The 19,654-nt window shown below is 47.0% G+C and overlaps 5 protein-coding genes across 5 annotated transcripts; 2 read left to right on the forward strand and 3 right to left on the reverse strand.

Moving 5' to 3' along the window:
- Positions 1-4,144: 4,144 nt before the first annotated feature.
- On the reverse strand, positions 4,145-5,572 carry JR316_0010092 (uncharacterized protein; the record flags this gene model as incomplete). The annotated part of the gene is made up of 5 exons (XM_047895766.1): positions 4,145-4,450; positions 4,592-4,656; positions 4,771-4,883; positions 4,906-5,317; positions 5,392-5,572. The coding sequence occupies 5 exons, from the start codon at positions 5,570-5,572 to the stop codon at positions 4,145-4,147; spliced, it is 1,077 nt and encodes a 358-aa protein (XP_047745485.1).
- A 300-nt stretch (positions 5,573-5,872) lies between these two features.
- On the reverse strand, positions 5,873-7,106 carry JR316_0010093 (uncharacterized protein; the record flags this gene model as incomplete). The annotated part of the gene is made up of 5 exons (XM_047895767.1): positions 5,873-6,145; positions 6,174-6,266; positions 6,490-6,774; positions 6,803-7,017; positions 7,091-7,106. The coding sequence occupies 5 exons, from the start codon at positions 7,104-7,106 to the stop codon at positions 5,873-5,875; spliced, it is 882 nt and encodes a 293-aa protein (XP_047745486.1).
- A 193-nt stretch (positions 7,107-7,299) lies between these two features.
- Positions 7,300-7,854, forward strand: JR316_0010094 (uncharacterized protein; the record flags this gene model as incomplete). Its single annotated transcript, XM_047895768.1, has 1 exon — positions 7,300-7,854. The coding sequence occupies one exon, from the start codon at positions 7,300-7,302 to the stop codon at positions 7,852-7,854; it is 555 nt and encodes a 184-aa protein (XP_047745487.1).
- Positions 7,855-16,504: 8,650 nt separating this feature from the next.
- On the reverse strand, positions 16,505-16,920 carry JR316_0010095 (uncharacterized protein; the record flags this gene model as incomplete). Its single annotated transcript, XM_047895769.1, has 3 exons — positions 16,505-16,710; positions 16,763-16,866; positions 16,916-16,920. 3 exons carry the CDS (start codon positions 16,918-16,920, stop codon positions 16,505-16,507), a joined length of 315 nt encoding a protein of 104 aa, XP_047745488.1.
- Positions 16,921-18,552: 1,632 nt separating this feature from the next.
- Positions 18,553-19,107, forward strand: JR316_0010096 (uncharacterized protein; the record flags this gene model as incomplete). The annotated part of the gene is made up of 1 exon (XM_047895770.1): positions 18,553-19,107. The coding sequence occupies one exon, from the start codon at positions 18,553-18,555 to the stop codon at positions 19,105-19,107; it is 555 nt and encodes a 184-aa protein (XP_047745489.1).
- Positions 19,108-19,654: the final 547 nt, after the last annotated feature.

A 19,654-nucleotide genomic window follows, 5' to 3' on the forward strand; every position in this document is an offset into this window, starting at 1 on the left:
CGCAAAACATCAAATTTAGACCCGAGAGGTACCCGACATGGAAACACACACAACAAACACACCTGCAGGGCGATTCGCCGGAACGCGAAATATCAAATTTTGACTTTGGGGGCGACTTGTAATGGGGCAGTTCGCGGGAATCCAAAATATCAAATTTCAACTCCTAGAGGTTGTATCAAACACAACTGTCCGCTACTAGAAAGGCAAATTATTGAAGGGAAAGTCAACATACAAACAAATGCCACGTACCATCAAACAGACCCACAGAGCGATTCTCGGGAACGCAAAATATCAAATTTGGACTTTGGGGGCCACATACCACAAAAAATGTGTTGACTTGTAGCGGGGAGGTTTGCGGGAATCCAAAATATCGAATGTAGGTCTGAGGGGGAGAGGTTTACAACTGAGTTTGACACCCTGGAGTCATATTCGCATACACCTAACATGCTCGCAGGGCGGTCCGCGGGAACGCGAAATATCAAATTTCGACTTCGAGGGGTGCCACATAGCACCAAACACTAGGGCATGGTTCGCGGGAATCCAGAATATCGAATTTACGTCCGAGGGAGGCCAATCTGACTTGCACCGTGTTTGCTTTGACTCCTGTTGTCATGTTAGTAAAGAATAAAAGAGAGATGCAAGTGCCACGTACGAAAATATGTAGTCTTCAGCACAGTTCGCGGGAACACAGAATCTCAAATTTCGGTCGGGGGCCGGTCAATCTGACTTGCAAGATGTTTGCTTTGACTCCTGCTGTAATGTTAGTAAAGACTGAGAAAGAGAAGCAAGTGCCACGTACCAAAATATGTAGCCTTCAGCGCGGTTTGCGGGAACACAGAATATCAAATTTCGAAAGGTGACGGAGTTTGATGAACAGGGTGGTTCGCGGGAAGTCAAAATATACAATTTTGATGCCTGGGACCGTAACTGGCATTCAGGCCACGGCAGCGTATCACTATGGTGGCGGGAAGGCGAAATATCGAGTCGGCGGACGCCCAAAAATCAAATTTTGAGCGCGACACCAACTCGAATCGCAGACTGGCATAAGGACGGGATGGACAGCTGTCAAAATTCCATTTCGTGCCCTCTTATATACCTTCAGCAAAGTTCCGAGAACCCTGATCCAATTCTTTTAGCTCGCTCCTACGTTTGCCAAATTTTCTGCCTGATCCCCGTGTACGTACACCCAGCAACACATCCTCGTTACCTCACTTTCCACTCTACATGGCCCAGGAATGTCAGCCTATCATTTGAGTCAAACACATTGCTAATGGTATTCATGATTTTCACAACTCACAGGGGCTCAAAATTCCAAAAATAAGTAACACAACTCCTGATGAACTTTTCGATGGATTCTAACGACTCACAGGGGCTTGAAATTCCAAAAATAAGCAACACAGCAACTAGCGTGTATCGGCAATTTAAACTACATACGAGATCGCAGCCAGCTCATCGGTCCACCCAAACCAATCGACTGGATTTCAGGGTCCCAGATATCTTTTTTGGCAAAATCGATTCGTCTGGAAATGAGCTCATCGTGAACCTTTTCCCATAGTCCTCTTATGTGCGAATGACATCACATACCGTGCCAAGTCCAATAGACGCGCGGATTTCAAATAAGCGCCCAGTCTTTTCCGGGACGTTCATCAAGGTTCCTACGCTGTCCTTCCACTTTCAAGTCATTTCAATTGCTAAACGTTGTGCTTTTCATCATTCTAAGAGGTTTCCATGGTCAAATAGCTGCAGAAACGCACCGAATTCATGTATCGAGCATTGCCACGTAGGTCACAAAATCCAGCATTTCGAGATCAAACACAACGAACAACAGGTCAAAATGAGTGTTCCCATATATAAACAGGACCACTAAGTACTTCTCGGATCTTTTCTAACGAGTAAACGCGTGGGATATGAAAATGTAACTATATTTTCCCCTGACTACATTGGTTTACTCCTGTTCTAGGTTTACTTTACCCTCGCTAGTGGTTCACAATGACATATTTACCTTCTTTGCATCCTTGCATGTACCTTTAAACATAATACGGACTCGTCAACTTGTCTGAACGCTGGAGACAAAGCGAAATCAACACGTCACCCTATAACGTTCTCCGTCTCGATTTCGACATTTGTTGAATTAGAGTCGTTTCGAGGGCACTACGTAACGTAAGATATAATTAGTTTTGATAAAAATATTGGGCTTAGAAGACGGAAACGTCGGCGGATGCGAAGAGACTGTAATTCCGGAAAACACAGTTACGAACGTTCCTTGAATTTCGCTTTATACAGGTCATTGTACACTTTGAAGATCCATGTAGGGTATTCTAGTCTACATATGTTAAAAGACTCAATGCTCTGTGAGGCACGATTTTATGTTCAAAATGTTCCATAAAGCTCGATTGAGTCGTTCCGGAGTGGAATAACAACACACGGAAAACACTCTGTTTCAAATGTACAGACACTGAGAGATTTAAAACTACCCTAATTCACTTGAAGCATCAAACTTCAAAGCATAACTTTTGCACAAATGCTATCTACGGTGCAAAATAAGCAGTGAGCTGTATAATGCATATTACAGGAAACACACTCTCAGACCCCAAAATACCCACCATTCTATCATACAGACACTCTTCCCCATCACCGCAGACTCAAACCGACCACCCAATCGCTCCGAGTCGCAGACTAGACCCAGAGCTATTGCAAACGGGCATCTGCGCCTCCTCCCCCATTACGCACTTTCCAAGCCTTCCAAACCGCTCGCTCCCGGTCGCAACGTGTTTACGACACCCCTTACATACACGATCGACGCTTGTGGCGATTGAAAATGAGAGGAAGCAGCGGTGAACTTGGGTGAACTGTTTGTGTGCTGGCAGTCGTTACAAGCTCTAGCGACGTTTAACGCGTTTTACGTCGGTTTATGGGTTTCTGGGGATGCTGGTAATCACTGTGATATGAATAGGGGTTGTTGGGGTGAAGGATTTGTGGGCAAAAAAAGTTGTCGGATTGTTTGCAAAGATGGAGTAGACGCGAGCTGAATCGCTCGCAGATCAATTTCAGCACCTTTGCACAACGGGGTACTATGCAGAATATGTTATACTTGACCAGGAGAGCACCATAGAATGGTCAGCCAGACGGTCAAGCTCCCGGTGGAGTCCTGCAACACATCCGTTCCCCAATCCAATCCCCTCCTCCTTCCCCAAAACACCGCTCGTCTCGCAAAAAAACCACCTGGATTGTTATCATCCCTGAACGTATCACTTATTCATAGCATCTCACGTACCTCGTCGCGTAATTTCGAAGCTGGAAACTGAAATTTTTTTTGTGATACTCCCGAGGCATTCCAGTCCGTCCATTCAATCGACACAAACACTAGAACGCAGAATACGTACGAATACAACACCTAGAAGAGTACGGTAGTGTAGTACATGTCAGCTCCAAGCCCCGACAATAGAAAGATCAAGGAGTGCAACTCACCAAGTAGCAAATGTACATTTCACAAACGGCAGGATGTAATGCATTGCGATGCAACAACTCCCCATCTGCATCTTCCGACCGAAATGCAGTTTGAAACGTCTGGAATTCGGTGCTTTGTATCTCGTTAGCTTAATTAAGCAACGTAAGATCGAGGACTGTACCGAAATTGAGATGCAAATTTTTGAAGCTAGAGCTCGAGAGTTCACGTAGAGGCGGTTTGGCGAGTTTGCGGTGAATACTGGACTGCTTTGTGATGGGTGTAGCTGTTTTATGCTCGTCTCCTATTCTGTGGGTGTAGTTGTTATTTATTCTTCTAATTTTTGTGAGTGTAGTTGCACTGAGAGTATGTACTCGTTTACTTTTCTTTTCTGTGCTGCCTGGATATCAGAATTGATAACAAAAGTGATTATCACGAATCTCGTCTTTTCATGTCTATCGTGAACTGATCTTTAGCAAATAGAATGAAATTATATTGCATTAGCACACTACACGACGACAGGGGGTATACAGTGTACAGAAATACACCCAATCTCTCGCTTAGCGGAGGAGGCAGGTTGCAGATCCCAAATCGGACCCTGCAAAACGACCCGAAAACACAACCCCTGTGCGTATGTATGTACATACAGCGGCAAGGTGCGCGTGTATATAAGGAGTGTGGAATACCACTCACCTTTCCTCATCCCGCCTTGGCTTCTCCGCTCCGCTCTCCTCTCCTCTCCTCGAGTCTTGGGCACCGCGCCCCCCACTCTTCTCTTTGGACTGGCACGACGACGAGGCGGCTCTGCTGTCTGTCGCAGAAATCAAGCTCACACTCACCTATTTGCAGGCCGCCCTGCTCGTGTCTAGCCTTCTCCGTGTGTGTCTTGCGAGCTGGAATATCCTTCTGCTGATTGACACCCATTCTCGCAGATGTTATCACCACATCTAACCGTACTGCCTCCCCTGTAAGTGTCTTGTCATCGTGTTCTTTGTCGGGATGTTGCTAACAGTCTCTTGAAACTGCAGAATCGAGCGCGATGGAAAAGATGAGTGCTGGGTGACGTGTACCCCTGTAAGTGTCTGGATATTGTTTTTCTTACCAGAGACGTGTTGAGGCAACTGCTGGACGAGGTGCGAGAAACACCGTCGTAAGTATTAGTCGCTCCGCGCTGTCTTGCTGGATGCCGTGTTCTGATGACTGTGGCATTACTGTACAGGAGCGACAGGATCGGCGCAGAACAGTCACAAATGACGCACCTAAAAGTGAGTACAATTTGCAGTCAGTCGTGTTACATGCCATCGAATTAACTCGCACCTACGCACCTTTTACAGCCACGCAGCGGACCCATTCTTCCTCATCTAGACCACGTTTGAACGTCCGCCCGCCCCCGTAAGTGTCTCGATCGTCATGTTTCTGGTAGGGCTTGTGCTGACAACTGGAAAGGCAGCTCGAAATACGAGCTTGACGGTGCCGACGAGTGTTGGGTGACGTGGGAGAAGCGTCCGAGTAAGCTCCCTGCATGTCGAGGTCGCTCCGTGCCGTCTTGCTGACTGACATTGCTGTAGATGAATGATGCGATTGACGGAGAGGAGCATTGAAAGGTGAGTACGTCCTGCAGTTGTGCTTCACATGTTTGATGCTGCTCCTTGCAGGCGTTGTCCGGTCTATCTCTGGATGTTGAGCTGCAATCGTGCTCCTCGTCGGAATCGCGCTGGAAGTCGATAAACGCGAGCGGGATGGTGTGGTGCAACAGGGAACTGTGGAGGCGGAGTGCGGGTGCGGTGGGTGCTGTATGCGACACGAGATGAGCTGTAGGTTGTTGTGACTGGAGGTATGTACCTCTATCTCTGTGGATGTTGAACAATCGTGCTGACAGAGAGATTGAGGGTCAAGGGACTGCTGTCACTTTACCTCGTCCATGGTTGTCCATGGAAACCTCGCACCACGAGGGCCGGTAAGTTTGTTCTTGGTGAACTCATGCTGTCTGACGCTGAACTGGATGGTCGGTAGGCAACGTTCGAGATAGCGCAGCCTGTCAAGGTTGAGCACAACGCCAGCAGGGTTCTCGCGGCCTTGCGCTTGCCATGAATCCACTTCTGAATGTCGTCCCGCGATTGTGATCATCGTGACGCCGTGTTTCCAGCGCGGCCTCTTGCTGAATATCGTGACGAACGACTGGAACAGCGAAGAGGATGGTTGATGGGTGAGTACTTCTTGCGATCCAGCCGTCAAACTGATGTTCAATGCCTCTCGCAGACATTCTCCCGCCGCTTCGACCCACAAACCTCGTCAGAGTCGATGAACGTGAGTGCGGTGGAGCGAAAACAGGTTGTGGGGTACCGTGTGCGAGAGACGGAGAGCTGGACACGGGTGCTGGAGATCAGTGTGAGTGGGGAAACTTTGAATAATGGTATGTATGTACCTTTATATTAGTGGTTGTTGTTGAACACCCATGCTGACAGCGAGTTTGAGGCGCGAGACACTGCTGTCGATATGCGTCGTCCGTTGTTGTCCAGGGCGGTATCGTACATTAAGGATCTCGGTGAGTTTCTTGTCGGACTCGTGGTTGGTTGTTGATAAACCCAATGTCTGGTAGGCACTGTGCAATGAGGCACCCTGTAAATGTTTGGCACAGTGCTGCCAGGTGTTACGAGTATCGTATGAGGAGTGTCTACAGGTAGGGGATGAGCCGGGTGTCTTGAAAAGCTTGAATCACGGTACGTACCTTATTGCGGTTGGTGTCAAGTACCGGGCTGAAATTGAGGTTGAAGCTTGCTTTCAATAAGCATCGTCCATTGGCGAGGTCGTACGAGGATCTCTGTTGTGGGCAGAGATGTAGAGGTTGTGAACAATGAATCGGCAGCCGTTTTGGTGAGTTTTATGCCTGTGTGTGTCGACGATGAGATTGAAGATGATTGCTAGCAAGGTGCAGAAGGTGAAGGCACGACGAGAATCCGTGGAGATGGGCGAAGGCAGGTGGGGTGCTTTATAAGATAGGAGATGGGCTAGATGACCAGAAATCTCTGAATCATGGTACGTACCTTTATCGCGATCGGTATGTAGTAACAGGCTGACAGAGAGGTTGAGGCACAAGGAATTGATGTCGATAAGCATTGTTCATTGGCGGCATCGAACGAGAAGGGCATTTGGGCCAGAGAGCCAGAGGTTGTGCATGAGGATTTGGCGTCTACGTCGGTGAGTTTACGCCTTTCCGTGTTGACGACGATGTTGAAACCGATGGGCAGCACGATGAGCAAGGTTGAGGTGCGAGGTAGGCCTGGGGCAGCAGATGCAGAATGTCTGTTGACAGGGAATGAGTTGGACGTCTGAAAAGTTTTGAATGACAGTACGTACCTTTATCACAATGGATGTTGAATACCAGACTGACAGAAATATAAGGGTGTCCACGATGGCAGCGTATCTCAAAGAAAACAGGCAGGGTGTAGATGCTATGAAAGGAGTAAATCGTGTTGTGGGGCGCCATGGATAGACCGGATTGTGCACGACGGCGAGCGTTGGAAGGGCAGAGGTCGAAGGTGTTGCAGTGCAGAAGAGAGAAGCAAGGGACGCTAGGAAAGAAGAGTCAAAGTGAGACAGTCGGGTTGGAAAAGAGGGAATTGCAGCGAAAAAGATGAGACGGACGCGTTAAATGGGTCATTGTAATGTAACCGGGTAACTGTAAGTCATTGGCGGAGTTCATAGATCATCTCCTGATTGATCAAGAGTAGCGCTAATCATGCAAACCCTTCATATCTTGAATCCGCCCCAAATACTATCAAAGCTCTTTATTCCTACTTTAATGTCCAGTAAACACCAACACCCTACAGCTCAGAACTGGGCCTACATTTAACATGCACGTCGTTTGCGACGCACGCATGCCAACACATCTCCTCGCCGCCACACAGTCCGACCAGGATCCAGTGAAAACGTCGCCGCTAATGCTCCCCATTGACCGCGTTCTTTTCGAGCGCGGATTTCGCATCGACCTTAATTTTCCACCAGCTACATCTATTACCCCCAAACCACGCAGTATAACCGTTGGAGATTCACAGGTCCTCTACGTGAACCTTCCGGTGATTCCTGTCAATGTGCCCCACCTCTCATCCCTTGCGCTCCTACTTCTCTATGCAATGGGTCTCGAAACCAATCTTAACATCCTCGCTTGGAAGCTGCTTCCTGTAGAAGTCGTAGAGGAGTTTCCAAACGCGGCAGCCATGTCGACGATCTTATCAAGACGACCGCAGGCCGAACAGGAATCAATATACAGGCATAACCAGGGTTTGTGGAAAAACATTCTCGCGTTGGGATTAAATAATGCCCGGATAATCCAGGTTGTGCAGACGGCGTGGAATGTTACGGCAGACGCTCGTCGTGTCATGCTTCGCAATAACCTGAAGCAATACTAGCCCAATTCCTGGCTTCTAATTTTTATGGATGCTTGCACAACCTACGACTCCAACTTTACGATCACAAACTATATCTACAATGGATTCTCTCGGCCTCTTTTATCTTATCTTTTCCGGTCCATCTATTCATCCCGTACTAATATTTTTTCATGTGCGCCATCTATCGTTCATTTGTTTCTTATGGAACTTGTTATATCTATTCCTCATCACTATCTTACACTCATTCAGTTTACACTATTCAGCGTGTACGAGAACCGGCGCAAGCTCTAATTTTCACATTCGCTGTCAAAACTGTGGTGGGCGATCAGCATCACTTAACCCTAAACCCTATGGCTGCCCAAGTGGGGAGATATTCCCCGTAGATATAATTTCCTTATTTTTGAGAAGTGCGTCAATGATAGAACAAAATTTGTGAGCGGACACATTTGTTTGGTGTGTGCAGATTTCTTTCTGAACCAATTTGATGAATCGGTAAACACAATTAGCTATTTCGAATATTTGAATTTGCAAGCGCGAGTGCATTATTTCTGCTCCAAATTATATTTAATGTGTAAATTACATGTGCATAAGCACATTTTGTGCGCTGAACAAACGTTTCAATGCGAGGAAAACATACTATCATTGACCAGACGTTTGGTTGACCACTGATTCGGTTTACCCACCTTCCCGTACTCCGTTTCTTCTGCAAATTGAAATATAAGCTTTAGTGTATGAGTTATACATGATCTTACTTTTTTTTGACCAGAAACGAGGTAGAAATGAGCAAAACAAATGAGTGTTAGAAATTGATCGTTTTGCAATGCCGACAATGCCATCAAAAAGAAAGAAAGGACGGCATGTCGGCGCATCGCGTCTCACGTGCAATATAGTCTCTAGACAGACCACGATACGTTTGCGTGTTTACTGAAACGCGTTCAGGATGCTCTGAGCACATCGTAACACTTTCTTTTCCTTTTCACAATTATATATGCTGACCCTACCTATGAAAATAGAATACAGGAAGCTATCAATGCTGTCCGTGATGGTCGATTTCCCACTCGTAATACCCATAGTTATACTTATACTAATAATTTCTGATATACTGATAACCAATAAATACCATTGTCTTTATTGCAACTGCAAGCGACGACAAAACATGAATGGACTTGAGGAGGAATCCCACGAGAATACGTCTTAGTTATAGGAAGCCGTCTTGTCGGCAGTGGTCGGAGTTGAAAATATTATGTACCGATGATCAGCCATCAAAACGAATCCAAACCGAATGATTCTTTTTGTGAAGTGGGCAGCCGTGATTGGTTCCCTTTCGAGTCATTCAGCATGTACATCAAGACTGCGCTGATGTTGTTCACTTCGCTTTGTAGCTGAGATCGAGCAGGTGGGTCATGATATTGGGTTCCCTTCAGCGCCAGATTAAATAAAATGCTCGTGGATGAAAGACCGACACTTTGTGTTCGATGGCGGGTGTTAGAAGGGATGTATCAATTCAATGTAGAAGCTTCAGGGAAACGGTATTGGTACTTCAAAATGCTTGAGAATTTGTTGAACGAGGCCTGCTATGATCTGAACATAGGGAGCTTGTGCAAACGCCTCTAAAACATCATCAGCAAGACTTGTCACAGTATGGATAGTAGCATTTCCCCATCCGAATACAGTGCTTGGGAGTGATTCAGTGGTTTCAGCTCTCAGCGCTCCCGGACTGTCTACTGCAGCGTCAACTCTGTCTGGTTTTTCGTTTGACCTTGGCCGAGTCTGGCCATAAAGTATGATAGCACTATGTGGCGATGGCCTCGCGGTATTCGTCATTCTCCCCATGATGCTTTGTACTTCAATCCGGTTTCCTTGTGGCTAATACGGCTGGTGGATTGGTATCGGTTGGCCACTGATATTGTATGCTGGCTAATTGAAGCGAGTTTGTTTATCTGTTTGGACACAGGAAGGTCTCCTTTTGCAACATTGAATGATAATGGTGATGCTTATTGAATATCTTTCAATATTCAAGTCTAAAGGATTGCGCGCCACGCATAGTACACCTGCCTCTGGAATCTTCGAATTTGTTATTTATGACTAGGCCTTGTCAATTATCTGACGAATATACGGTTTGGTAGACATCAAAAATCAAGAAAATTGGTATGTTTCTCCGGACTCGGACCGTAGGCATAGGCCTTCGATAAACCGGATAATAGACGACACGTTTGGGCCTGAATGAGCTGTGATATTATCGAACAAAAGCCTTCGGGGCCGCCGCGGCATGCCCATGTCATTGTCGATGGCACTTGATGCCTATGAATCACGGTGAGTCACAAGCGCACGGTTATATATGGACGATATGAGCGGAGAGAAAAGAAGGCAATCTATCCATCGATACAACTGATATCTAGAATGTTGACCCGGGACGATTATGTGTTTTTCTGGAAGACAAATGAGGAGCAGTGAGTCATTAAGTCACTTCCAACCAGGTCACGTAAAGAGTACATATAACCGTGCACAGTGGATGGGGCTCGCAGTGGTATCTTTCGCCCTTCAAAGCGGCCGTTGTACTTTCTGGAGACGAGGGGGCAGAAGAAGAGACTGTGCTTTTCCCTACTGCTGAGCATTGAAAGCGCTGTTATTCAAAGACTATGCGGTGGCCCGAGAAATTCTAGAGATCACAGGAGTCGGACAAGAGGAAATGCGATATGTCAAAGGCTTAGGTCGCAAAGTTCAGGGATTTGACGAAGAAACGTGCTTACTCAACCCCGAAATCATGGGGATCAAAGACGCTAATGTTTATTCTAACCATCAATGGAGCGAATAACCATATTGAGACGACCCTGAGTGAAAGACATAGAAGTTTTTTTCTCTTTTTTGCTACGTACGGACATAGTTTCTCCCCGCCCGAAGGCCAGGGTGCTTATTTTCTCTATCTACACAAAAAAAATATCTTCACCTCTTAGTTTTGACTGGGGGCGCGTGAACGGAACTCTGTGACCAGAAAACTTGCGGAAATCCAAAAGTTTGAATCTATATCTACAGAACCGTATTAGCAAAGACCACAAAACACATAATCTTGACTCTGACTCACGGTTTGTGTGAATTCAAAGCATTCAATTTCAACTGCAAAGGTAACATCAGCAAAGACCGAGATACCATGTACCACCAAACTCACCCTTGCAAGGCGATTCGGAAATATCAAAAATACTTGCCGGTCATAACTGGCGCAAAACATCAAATTTAGACCCGAGAGGTACCCGACATGGAAACACACACAACAAACACACCTGCAGGGCGATTCGCCGGAACGCGAAATATCAAATTTTGACTTTGGGGGCGACTTGTAATGGGGCAGTTCGCGGGAATCCAAAATATCAAATTTCAACTCCTAGAGGTTGTATCAAACACAACTGTCCGCTACTAGAAAGGCAAATTATTGAAGGGAAAGTCAACATACAAACAAATGCCACGTACCATCAAACAGACCCACAGAGCGATTCTCGGGAACGCAAAATATCAAATTTGGACTTTGGGGGCCACATACCACAAAAAATGTGTTGACTTGTAGCGGGGAGGTTTGCGGGAATCCAAAATATCGAATGTAGGTCTGAGGGGGAGAGGTTTACAACTGAGTTTGACACCCTGGAGTCATATTCGCATACACCTAACATGCTCGCAGGGCGGTCCGCGGGAACGCGAAATATCAAATTTCGACTTCGAGGGGTGCCACATAGCACCAAACACTAGGGCATGGTTCGCGGGAATCCAGAATATCGAATTTACGTCCGAGGGAGGCCAATCTGACTTGCACCGTGTTTGCTTTGACTCCTGTTGTCATGTTAGTAAAGAATAAAAGAGAGATGCAAGTGCCACGTACGAAAATATGTAGTCTTCAGCACAGTTCGCGGGAACACAGAATCTCAAATTTCGGTCGGGGGCCGGTCAATCTGACTTGCAAGATGTTTGCTTTGACTCCTGCTGTAATGTTAGTAAAGACTGAGAAAGAGAAGCAAGTGCCACGTACCAAAATATGTAGCCTTCAGCGCGGTTTGCGGGAACACAGAATATCAAATTTCGAAAGGTGACGGAGTTTGATGAACAGGGTGGTTCGCGGGAAGTCAAAATATACAATTTTGATGCCTGGGACCGTAACTGGCATTCAGGCCACGGCAGCGTATCACTATGGTGGCGGGAAGGCGAAATATCGAGTCGGCGGACGCCCAAAAATCAAATTTTGAGCGCGACACCAACTCGAATCGCAGACTGGCATAAGGACGGGATGGACAGCTGTCAAAATTCCATTTCGTGCCCTCTTATATACCTTCAGCAAAGTTCCGAGAACCCTGATCCAATTCTTTTAGCTCGCTCCTACGTTTGCCAAATTTTCTGCCTGATCCCCGTGTACGTACACCCAGCAACACATCCTCGTTACCTCACTTTCCACTCTACATGGCCCAGGAATGTCAGCCTATCATTTGAGTCAAACACATTGCTAATGGTATTCATGATTTTCACAACTCACAGGGGCTCAAAATTCCAAAAATAAGTAACACAACTCCTGATGAACTTTTCGATGGATTCTAACGACTCACAGGGGCTTGAAATTCCAAAAATAAGCAACACAGCAACTAGCGTGTATCGGCAATTTAAACTACATACGAGATCGCAGCCAGCTCATCGGTCCACCCAAACCAATCGACTGGATTTCAGGGTCCCAGATATCTTTTTTGGCAAAATCGATTCGTCTGGAAATGAGCTCATCGTGAACCTTTTCCCATAGTCCTCTTATGTGCGAATGACATCACATACCGTGCCAAGTCCAATAGACGCGCGGATTTCAAATAAGCGCCCAGTCTTTTCCGGGACGTTCATCAAGGTTCCTACGCTGTCCTTCCACTTTCAAGTCATTTCAATTGCTAAACGTTGTGCTTTTCATCATTCTAAGAGGTTTCCATGGTCAAATAGCTGCAGAAACGCACCGAATTCATGTATCGAGCATTGCCACGTAGGTCACAAAATCCAGCATTTCGAGATCAAACACAACGAACAACAGGTCAAAATGAGTGTTCCCATATATAAACAGGACCACTAAGTACTTCTCGGATCTTTTCTAACGAGTAAACGCGTGGGATATGAAAATGTAACTATATTTTCCCCTGACTACATTGGTTTACTCCTGTTCTAGGTTTACTTTACCCTCGCTAGTGGTTCACAATGACATATTTACCTTCTTTGCATCCTTGCATGTACCTTTAAACATAATACGGACTCGTCAACTTGTCTGAACGCTGGAGACAAAGCGAAATCAACACGTCACCCTATAACGTTCTCCGTCTCGATTTCGACATTTGTTGAATTAGAGTCGTTTCGAGGGCACTACGTAACGTAAGATATAATTAGTTTTGATAAAAATATTGGGCTTAGAAGACGGAAACGTCGGCGGATGCGAAGAGACTGTAATTCCGGAAAACACAGTTACGAACGTTCCTTGAATTTCGCTTTATACAGGTCATTGTACACTTTGAAGATCCATGTAGGGTATTCTAGTCTACATATGTTAAAAGACTCAATGCTCTGTGAGGCACGATTTTATGTTCAAAATGTTCCATAAAGCTCGATTGAGTCGTTCCGGAGTGGAATAACAACACACGGAAAACACTCTGTTTCAAATGTACAGACACTGAGAGATTTAAAACTACCCTAATTCACTTGAAGCATCAAACTTCAAAGCATAACTTTTGCACAAATGCTATCTACGGTGCAAAATAAGCAGTGAGCTGTATAATGCATATTACAGGAAACACACTCTCAGACCCCAAAATACCCACCATTCTATCATACAGACACTCTTCCCCATCACCGCAGACTCAAACCGACCACCCAATCGCTCCGAGTCGCAGACTAGACCCAGAGCTATTGCAAACGGGCATCTGCGCCTCCTCCCCCATTACGCACTTTCCAAGCCTTCCAAACCGCTCGCTCCCGGTCGCAACGTGTTTACGACACCCCTTACATACACGATCGACGCTTGTGGCGATTGAAAATGAGAGGAAGCAGCGGTGAACTTGGGTGAACTGTTTGTGTGCTGGCAGTCGTTACAAGCTCTAGCGACGTTTAACGCGTTTTACGTCGGTTTATGGGTTTCTGGGGATGCTGGTAATCACTGTGATATGAATAGGGGTTGTTGGGGTGAAGGATTTGTGGGCAAAAAAAGTTGTCGGATTGTTTGCAAAGATGGAGTAGACGCGAGCTGAATCGCTCGCAGATCAATTTCAGCACCTTTGCACAACGGGGTACTATGCAGAATATGTTATACTTGACCAGGAGAGCACCATAGAATGGTCAGCCAGACGGTCAAGCTCCCGGTGGAGTCCTGCAACACATCCGTTCCCCAATCCAATCCCCTCCTCCTTCCCCAAAACACCGCTCGTCTCGCAAAAAAACCACCTGGATTGTTATCATCCCTGAACGTATCACTTATTCATAGCATCTCACGTACCTCGTCGCGTAATTTCGAAGCTGGAAACTGAAATTTTTTTTGTGATACTCCCGAGGCATTCCAGTCCGTCCATTCAATCGACACAAACACTAGAACGCAGAATACGTACGAATACAACACCTAGAAGAGTACGGTAGTGTAGTACATGTCAGCTCCAAGCCCCGACAATAGAAAGATCAAGGAGTGCAACTCACCAAGTAGCAAATGTACATTTCACAAACGGCAGGATGTAATGCATTGCGATGCAACAACTCCCCATCTGCATCTTCCGACCGAAATGCAGTTTGAAACGTCTGGAATTCGGTGCTTTGTATCTCGTTAGCTTAATTAAGCAACGTAAGATCGAGGACTGTACCGAAATTGAGATGCAAATTTTTGAAGCTAGAGCTCGAGAGTTCACGTAGAGGCGGTTTGGCGAGTTTGCGGTGAATACTGGACTGCTTTGTGATGGGTGTAGCTGTTTTATGCTCGTCTCCTATTCTGTGGGTGTAGTTGTTATTTATTCTTCTAATTTTTGTGAGTGTAGTTGCACTGAGAGTATGTACTCGTTTACTTTTCTTTTCTGTGCTGCCTGGATATCAGAATTGATAACAAAAGTGATTATCACGAATCTCGTCTTTTCATGTCTATCGTGAACTGATCTTTAGCAAATAGAATGAAATTATATTGCATTAGCACACTACACGACGACAGGGGGTATACAGTGTACAGAAATACACCCAATCTCTCGCTTAGCGGAGGAGGCAGGTTGCAGATCCCAAATCGGACCCTGCAAAACGACCCGAAAACACAACCCCTGTGCGTATGTATGTACATACAGCGGCAAGGTGCGCGTGTATATAAGGAGTGTGGAATACCACTCACCTTTCCTCATCCCGCCTTGGCTTCTCCGCTCCGCTCTCCTCTCCTCTCCTCGAGTCTTGGGCACCGCGCCCCCCACTCTTCTCTTTGGACTGGCACGACGACGAGGCGGCTCTGCTGTCTGTCGCAGAAATCAAGCTCACACTCACCTATTTGCAGGCCGCCCTGCTCGTGTCTAGCCTTCTCCGTGTGTGTCTTGCGAGCTGGAATATCCTTCTGCTGATTGACACCCATTCTCGCAGATGTTATCACCACATCTAACCGTACTGCCTCCCCTGTAAGTGTCTTGTCATCGTGTTCTTTGTCGGGATGTTGCTAACAGTCTCTTGAAACTGCAGAATCGAGCGCGATGGAAAAGATGAGTGCTGGGTGACGTGTACCCCTGTAAGTGTCTGGATATTGTTTTTCTTACCAGAGACGTGTTGAATGTGTTTTGAAGCTGCAGAAGCGAGCGGGATGGCGAAGGCAACTGCTGGATGAGGTGCAAGAAACACCGTCGTAAGTGTCAGTCGCTCCGCGCTGTCTTGCTGGATGCCGTGTTCTGATGACTGTGGTCTTATTGTACAGGAGCGACAGGATCGGCGCAGAACAGTCACGAACGACGCACCTAAAAGTGAGTACAATTTGCAGTCAGTCGTGTTACATGCCATCGAATTAACTCGTACCTACGCACCTTTTGCAGACACGTAACGGACCCATTCTCCCTCATCGAGACCACGTTTGAACGTCCGCCCGCCCCCGTAAGTGTCTCGATCGTCATGTTTCTGGTAGGGCTAGTGCTGACAACTGGAAAGGCAGCTCGAAATACGAGCTTGACGGTGCCGACGAGTGTTGGGTGACGTGGGAGAAACGTCCGAGTAAGCTCCCTGCATGTCGAGGTCGCTCCGTGCCGTCTTGCTGACTGACATTGCTGTAGATGAATGATGCGATTGACGGAGAGGAGCATTGAAAGGTGAGTACGTCCTGCAGTTGTGCTTCACATGTTTGATGCTGCTCCTTGCAGGCGTTGTCCGGTCTATCTCTGGATGTTGAGCTGCAATCGTGCTCCTCGTCGGAATCGCTCTGGAAGTCGATAAACGCGAGCGGGATGGTGTGGTGCAACAGGGAACTGTGGAGGCAGAGTGCGGGTGCGGTGGGTGCTGTATGCGACACGAGATGAGCTGTAGGTTGTTGTGACTGGAGGTATGTACCGTTATCTCTGTGGATGTTGAATACCCGTGCTGACAGTGAAAATGAGGGTCAAGGGACTGCTGTCACTTTACCTCGTCCATGGTTGTCCATGGAAACCTCGCACCACGAGGGCCGGTAAGTTTGTTCTTGTTAAGCTCGTGCTGTCTGACGCTGAACTGGATGGTCGGTAGGCAACGTTCGAGATAGCGCAGCCTGTCGAGGTTGAGCCGAACGCCAGTATGGTTCTCGCGGACTTGCGCTCGCCATGAATCCACTTCTGAATGTAGTCCCGTGATTGTGATCCTGGTGAGGCCGTGATTCCAAAGCGGCTTCTTGCTGGATATCGCGACGATCGACTGGAACGGCGAAGAAGAGGGTTAGCGGGTGAGTTCTTCTTTGCAATCTCACTTGGGCTGTTGATAAACCCGATGACTAGTTGACAATGCGCCACGATGGACCCGTAAACATTCGGCACAGTGCTGCCAGGTGTTGTGGTATCATATGAGAGGTGTCTACACGGGTGAGCCGGGTGTCTTGAAAAGTTTGAATCACGGTACGTACCTCATTGCGGTTGGTGTTAAGTACCGGGCTGAAATTGAGGTTTAAGCACGAAGACTTGCTGTCGATACGCGTCGTTCATGCAGCATCGTACGAAGAAGATCTTGGTTGTGGGCAGAGAGCTAGAGGCTGTGCATGATGAAGGGCGCCTGCGTCGGTGAGTTTATGCCTTTCCGTGTAGACGAAGACGCTGAAAATGATCCCTGGCAGGTTGAGGAGTGACGAGGATCCGTGGAGATGGGTGTGAAGGCAGGTGTTGTGGGGTGCTGTATAAGATGAGTTGGATGTCAAGAGATCTTTGAATCATGGTACGTACCTTTATCGCGGTTGGTATCGATAACCAGGCTGACAGCGAGATTGAGGGGCGAGGGACTGCTGTCGATACGCCTTAACCGCGGCCTTGTGGTTGTTGAGGTTGAGGTGATAATGAGAGTGGAAAGAGGGGATGCCCGGATGTTGTGGGGTGTTGTAACTGTCCTGGTGTCTATGTGAGTGTTCTCTGTGGATATCAAGTGCCAACTAACTGTGCAGTTGAAAGATTGATGGCGGCGGGCCTTTACCCCCCTAATACCACGACGGCGGACTGAACTGCGGCATCGTACAAGGAGAATCTCGGTTGTGGGCAGAGAGTTAGATACTGTGCACGATGAAGGGCGCCTGCCTCGGTGAGTTTTACGCCTGTGTGTATCAACGACGACGTTGAAGATGATTGTTAGCACAGTGCGGAAGGTTGAGGCGTGACGGAGGTGGGTAAAGGCAGATATTGTGGGGTACTGTATAAGACAGGAGATGAGTTGGATGTCAAGAGATCTTTGAATCATGGTACGTACCTTTATCGCGGTTGGTATGGAGTAACAGGCTGACAGACAGGTTGAGGCACTAGGAATTGATGTCAATAAGCATTGACCATTGGCAACATCGAACGAGAAGGGTTTTTGGGCCAGAGAGCCAGAGGTTGTGCACGAGGATTCGGCGTCTGGGTCGGTGAGTTTATGCCTTTTCGTGTTGACGAGAATGTTGAAACCGATGGGCAGCACGATGAGCAAGGTTGAGGTGCGAGGTGGGCCTGGGGCAGCAGATGCAGAATGTCTGTTGACAGGGAATGAGTTGGACGTCTGAAAAGTTTTGAATGACAGTACGTACCTTTATCACAATGGATGTTGAGTACCAGACTGACAGAAATATAAGGGTGTCCAGGATGGCAGCGTATCTCAAAGAAAACAGGCAGGGTGTAGATGCTATGAAAGGAGTAAATCGTGTTGTGGGGCGCCATGGATAGACCGGATCGTGCACGACGGCGAGCGTTGGAAGGGCAGAGGTCAAAGGTGTAGCAGCGCAGAAGAGAGAAGCAAGGGACGCTAGGAAAGAAGAGTCAAAGTGAGACAGTCGGGTTGGAAAAGAGGGAATTGCAGCGAAAAAGATGAGACGGACGCGTTAAATGGGTCATTGTAATGTAACCGGGTAACTGTAAGTCATTGGCGGAGTTCATAGATCATCTCCTGATTGATCAAGACTAGCGCTAATCATGCAAACCCTTCATATCTTGAATCCGCCCCAAATACTATCAAAGCTCTCTATTCCTACTTCAATGTCCGGGAAACACCAACACCCTACAGCTCAGAACTGGGCCTACATTTAACATGCACGTCGTTCGCGACGCACGCATGCCAACACATCTCCTCGCCGCCACACAGTCCGACCAGAATCCAGTGAAAACGTCGCCACTAATGCTCCCCATTGACCGCGTTCTCTTCGAGCGCGGATTTCGCATCGACCTTAATTTTCCACCAGCTACATCTATTACCCCCAAACCACGCAGTATAACCGTTGGAGATTCACAGGTCCTCTACGTGAACCTTCCGGTGATTCCTATCAATGTGCCCCACCTCTCATCCCTTGCGCTCCTACTTCTCTATGCAATGGGTCTCGAAACCAATCTTAACATCCTCGCTTGGAAGCTGCTTCCTGTAGAAGTCGTAGAGGAGTTTCCAAACGCGGCAGCCATGTCGACGATCTTATCAAGACGACCGCAGGCCGAACAGGAATCAATATACAGGCATAACCAGGGTTTGTGGAAAAACATTCTCGCGTTGGGATTAAATAATGCCCGGATAATCCAGGTTGTGCAGACGGCGTGGAATGTTACGGCAGACGCTCGTCGTGTCATGCTTCGCAATAACCTGAAGCAATACTAGCCCAATTCCTGGCTCCTAATTTTCATGGATGCTTGCACAACCTACGACTCCAACTTTACGATCACAAACTATATCTACAATGGATTCTCTCGGCCTCTTTTATCTTATCTTTTCCGGTCCATCTATTCATCCCGTACTAATATTTTTTCATGTGCGCCATCTATCGTTCATTTGTTTCTTATGGAACTTGTTATATCTATTCCTCATCACTATCTTACACTCATTCAGTTTACACTATTCAGCGTGTACGAGAACCGGCGCAAGCTCTAATTTTCACATTCGCTGTCAAAACTGTGGTGGGCGATCAGCATCACTTAACCATATTACCTAAGGCTGAGGGAAAAGGTATTGATATTTCAGATGCCTTGAGAATTTGTTGAACGAGGCCTGCTATGATCTGAACATAGGGAACTTGTGCAAACGTCTCTAAAACATCATCAGCAAGACTTGTCACAGTTTTCGGGATAGTAGCATTTCCCCATCCGAATACAGTGCTTTGGAAATAGGTCGAATTCGTGACAGTGTGCGTTTCGACTACTTCTTTGAG

The sequence above is a fragment of the Psilocybe cubensis genome, chromosome 9, assembly GCF_017499595.1.
Source record: "Psilocybe cubensis strain MGC-MH-2018 chromosome 9, whole genome shotgun sequence".
NCBI classification, from domain to species: Eukaryota; Fungi; Basidiomycota; class Agaricomycetes; order Agaricales; family Agrocybaceae; genus Psilocybe; species Psilocybe cubensis.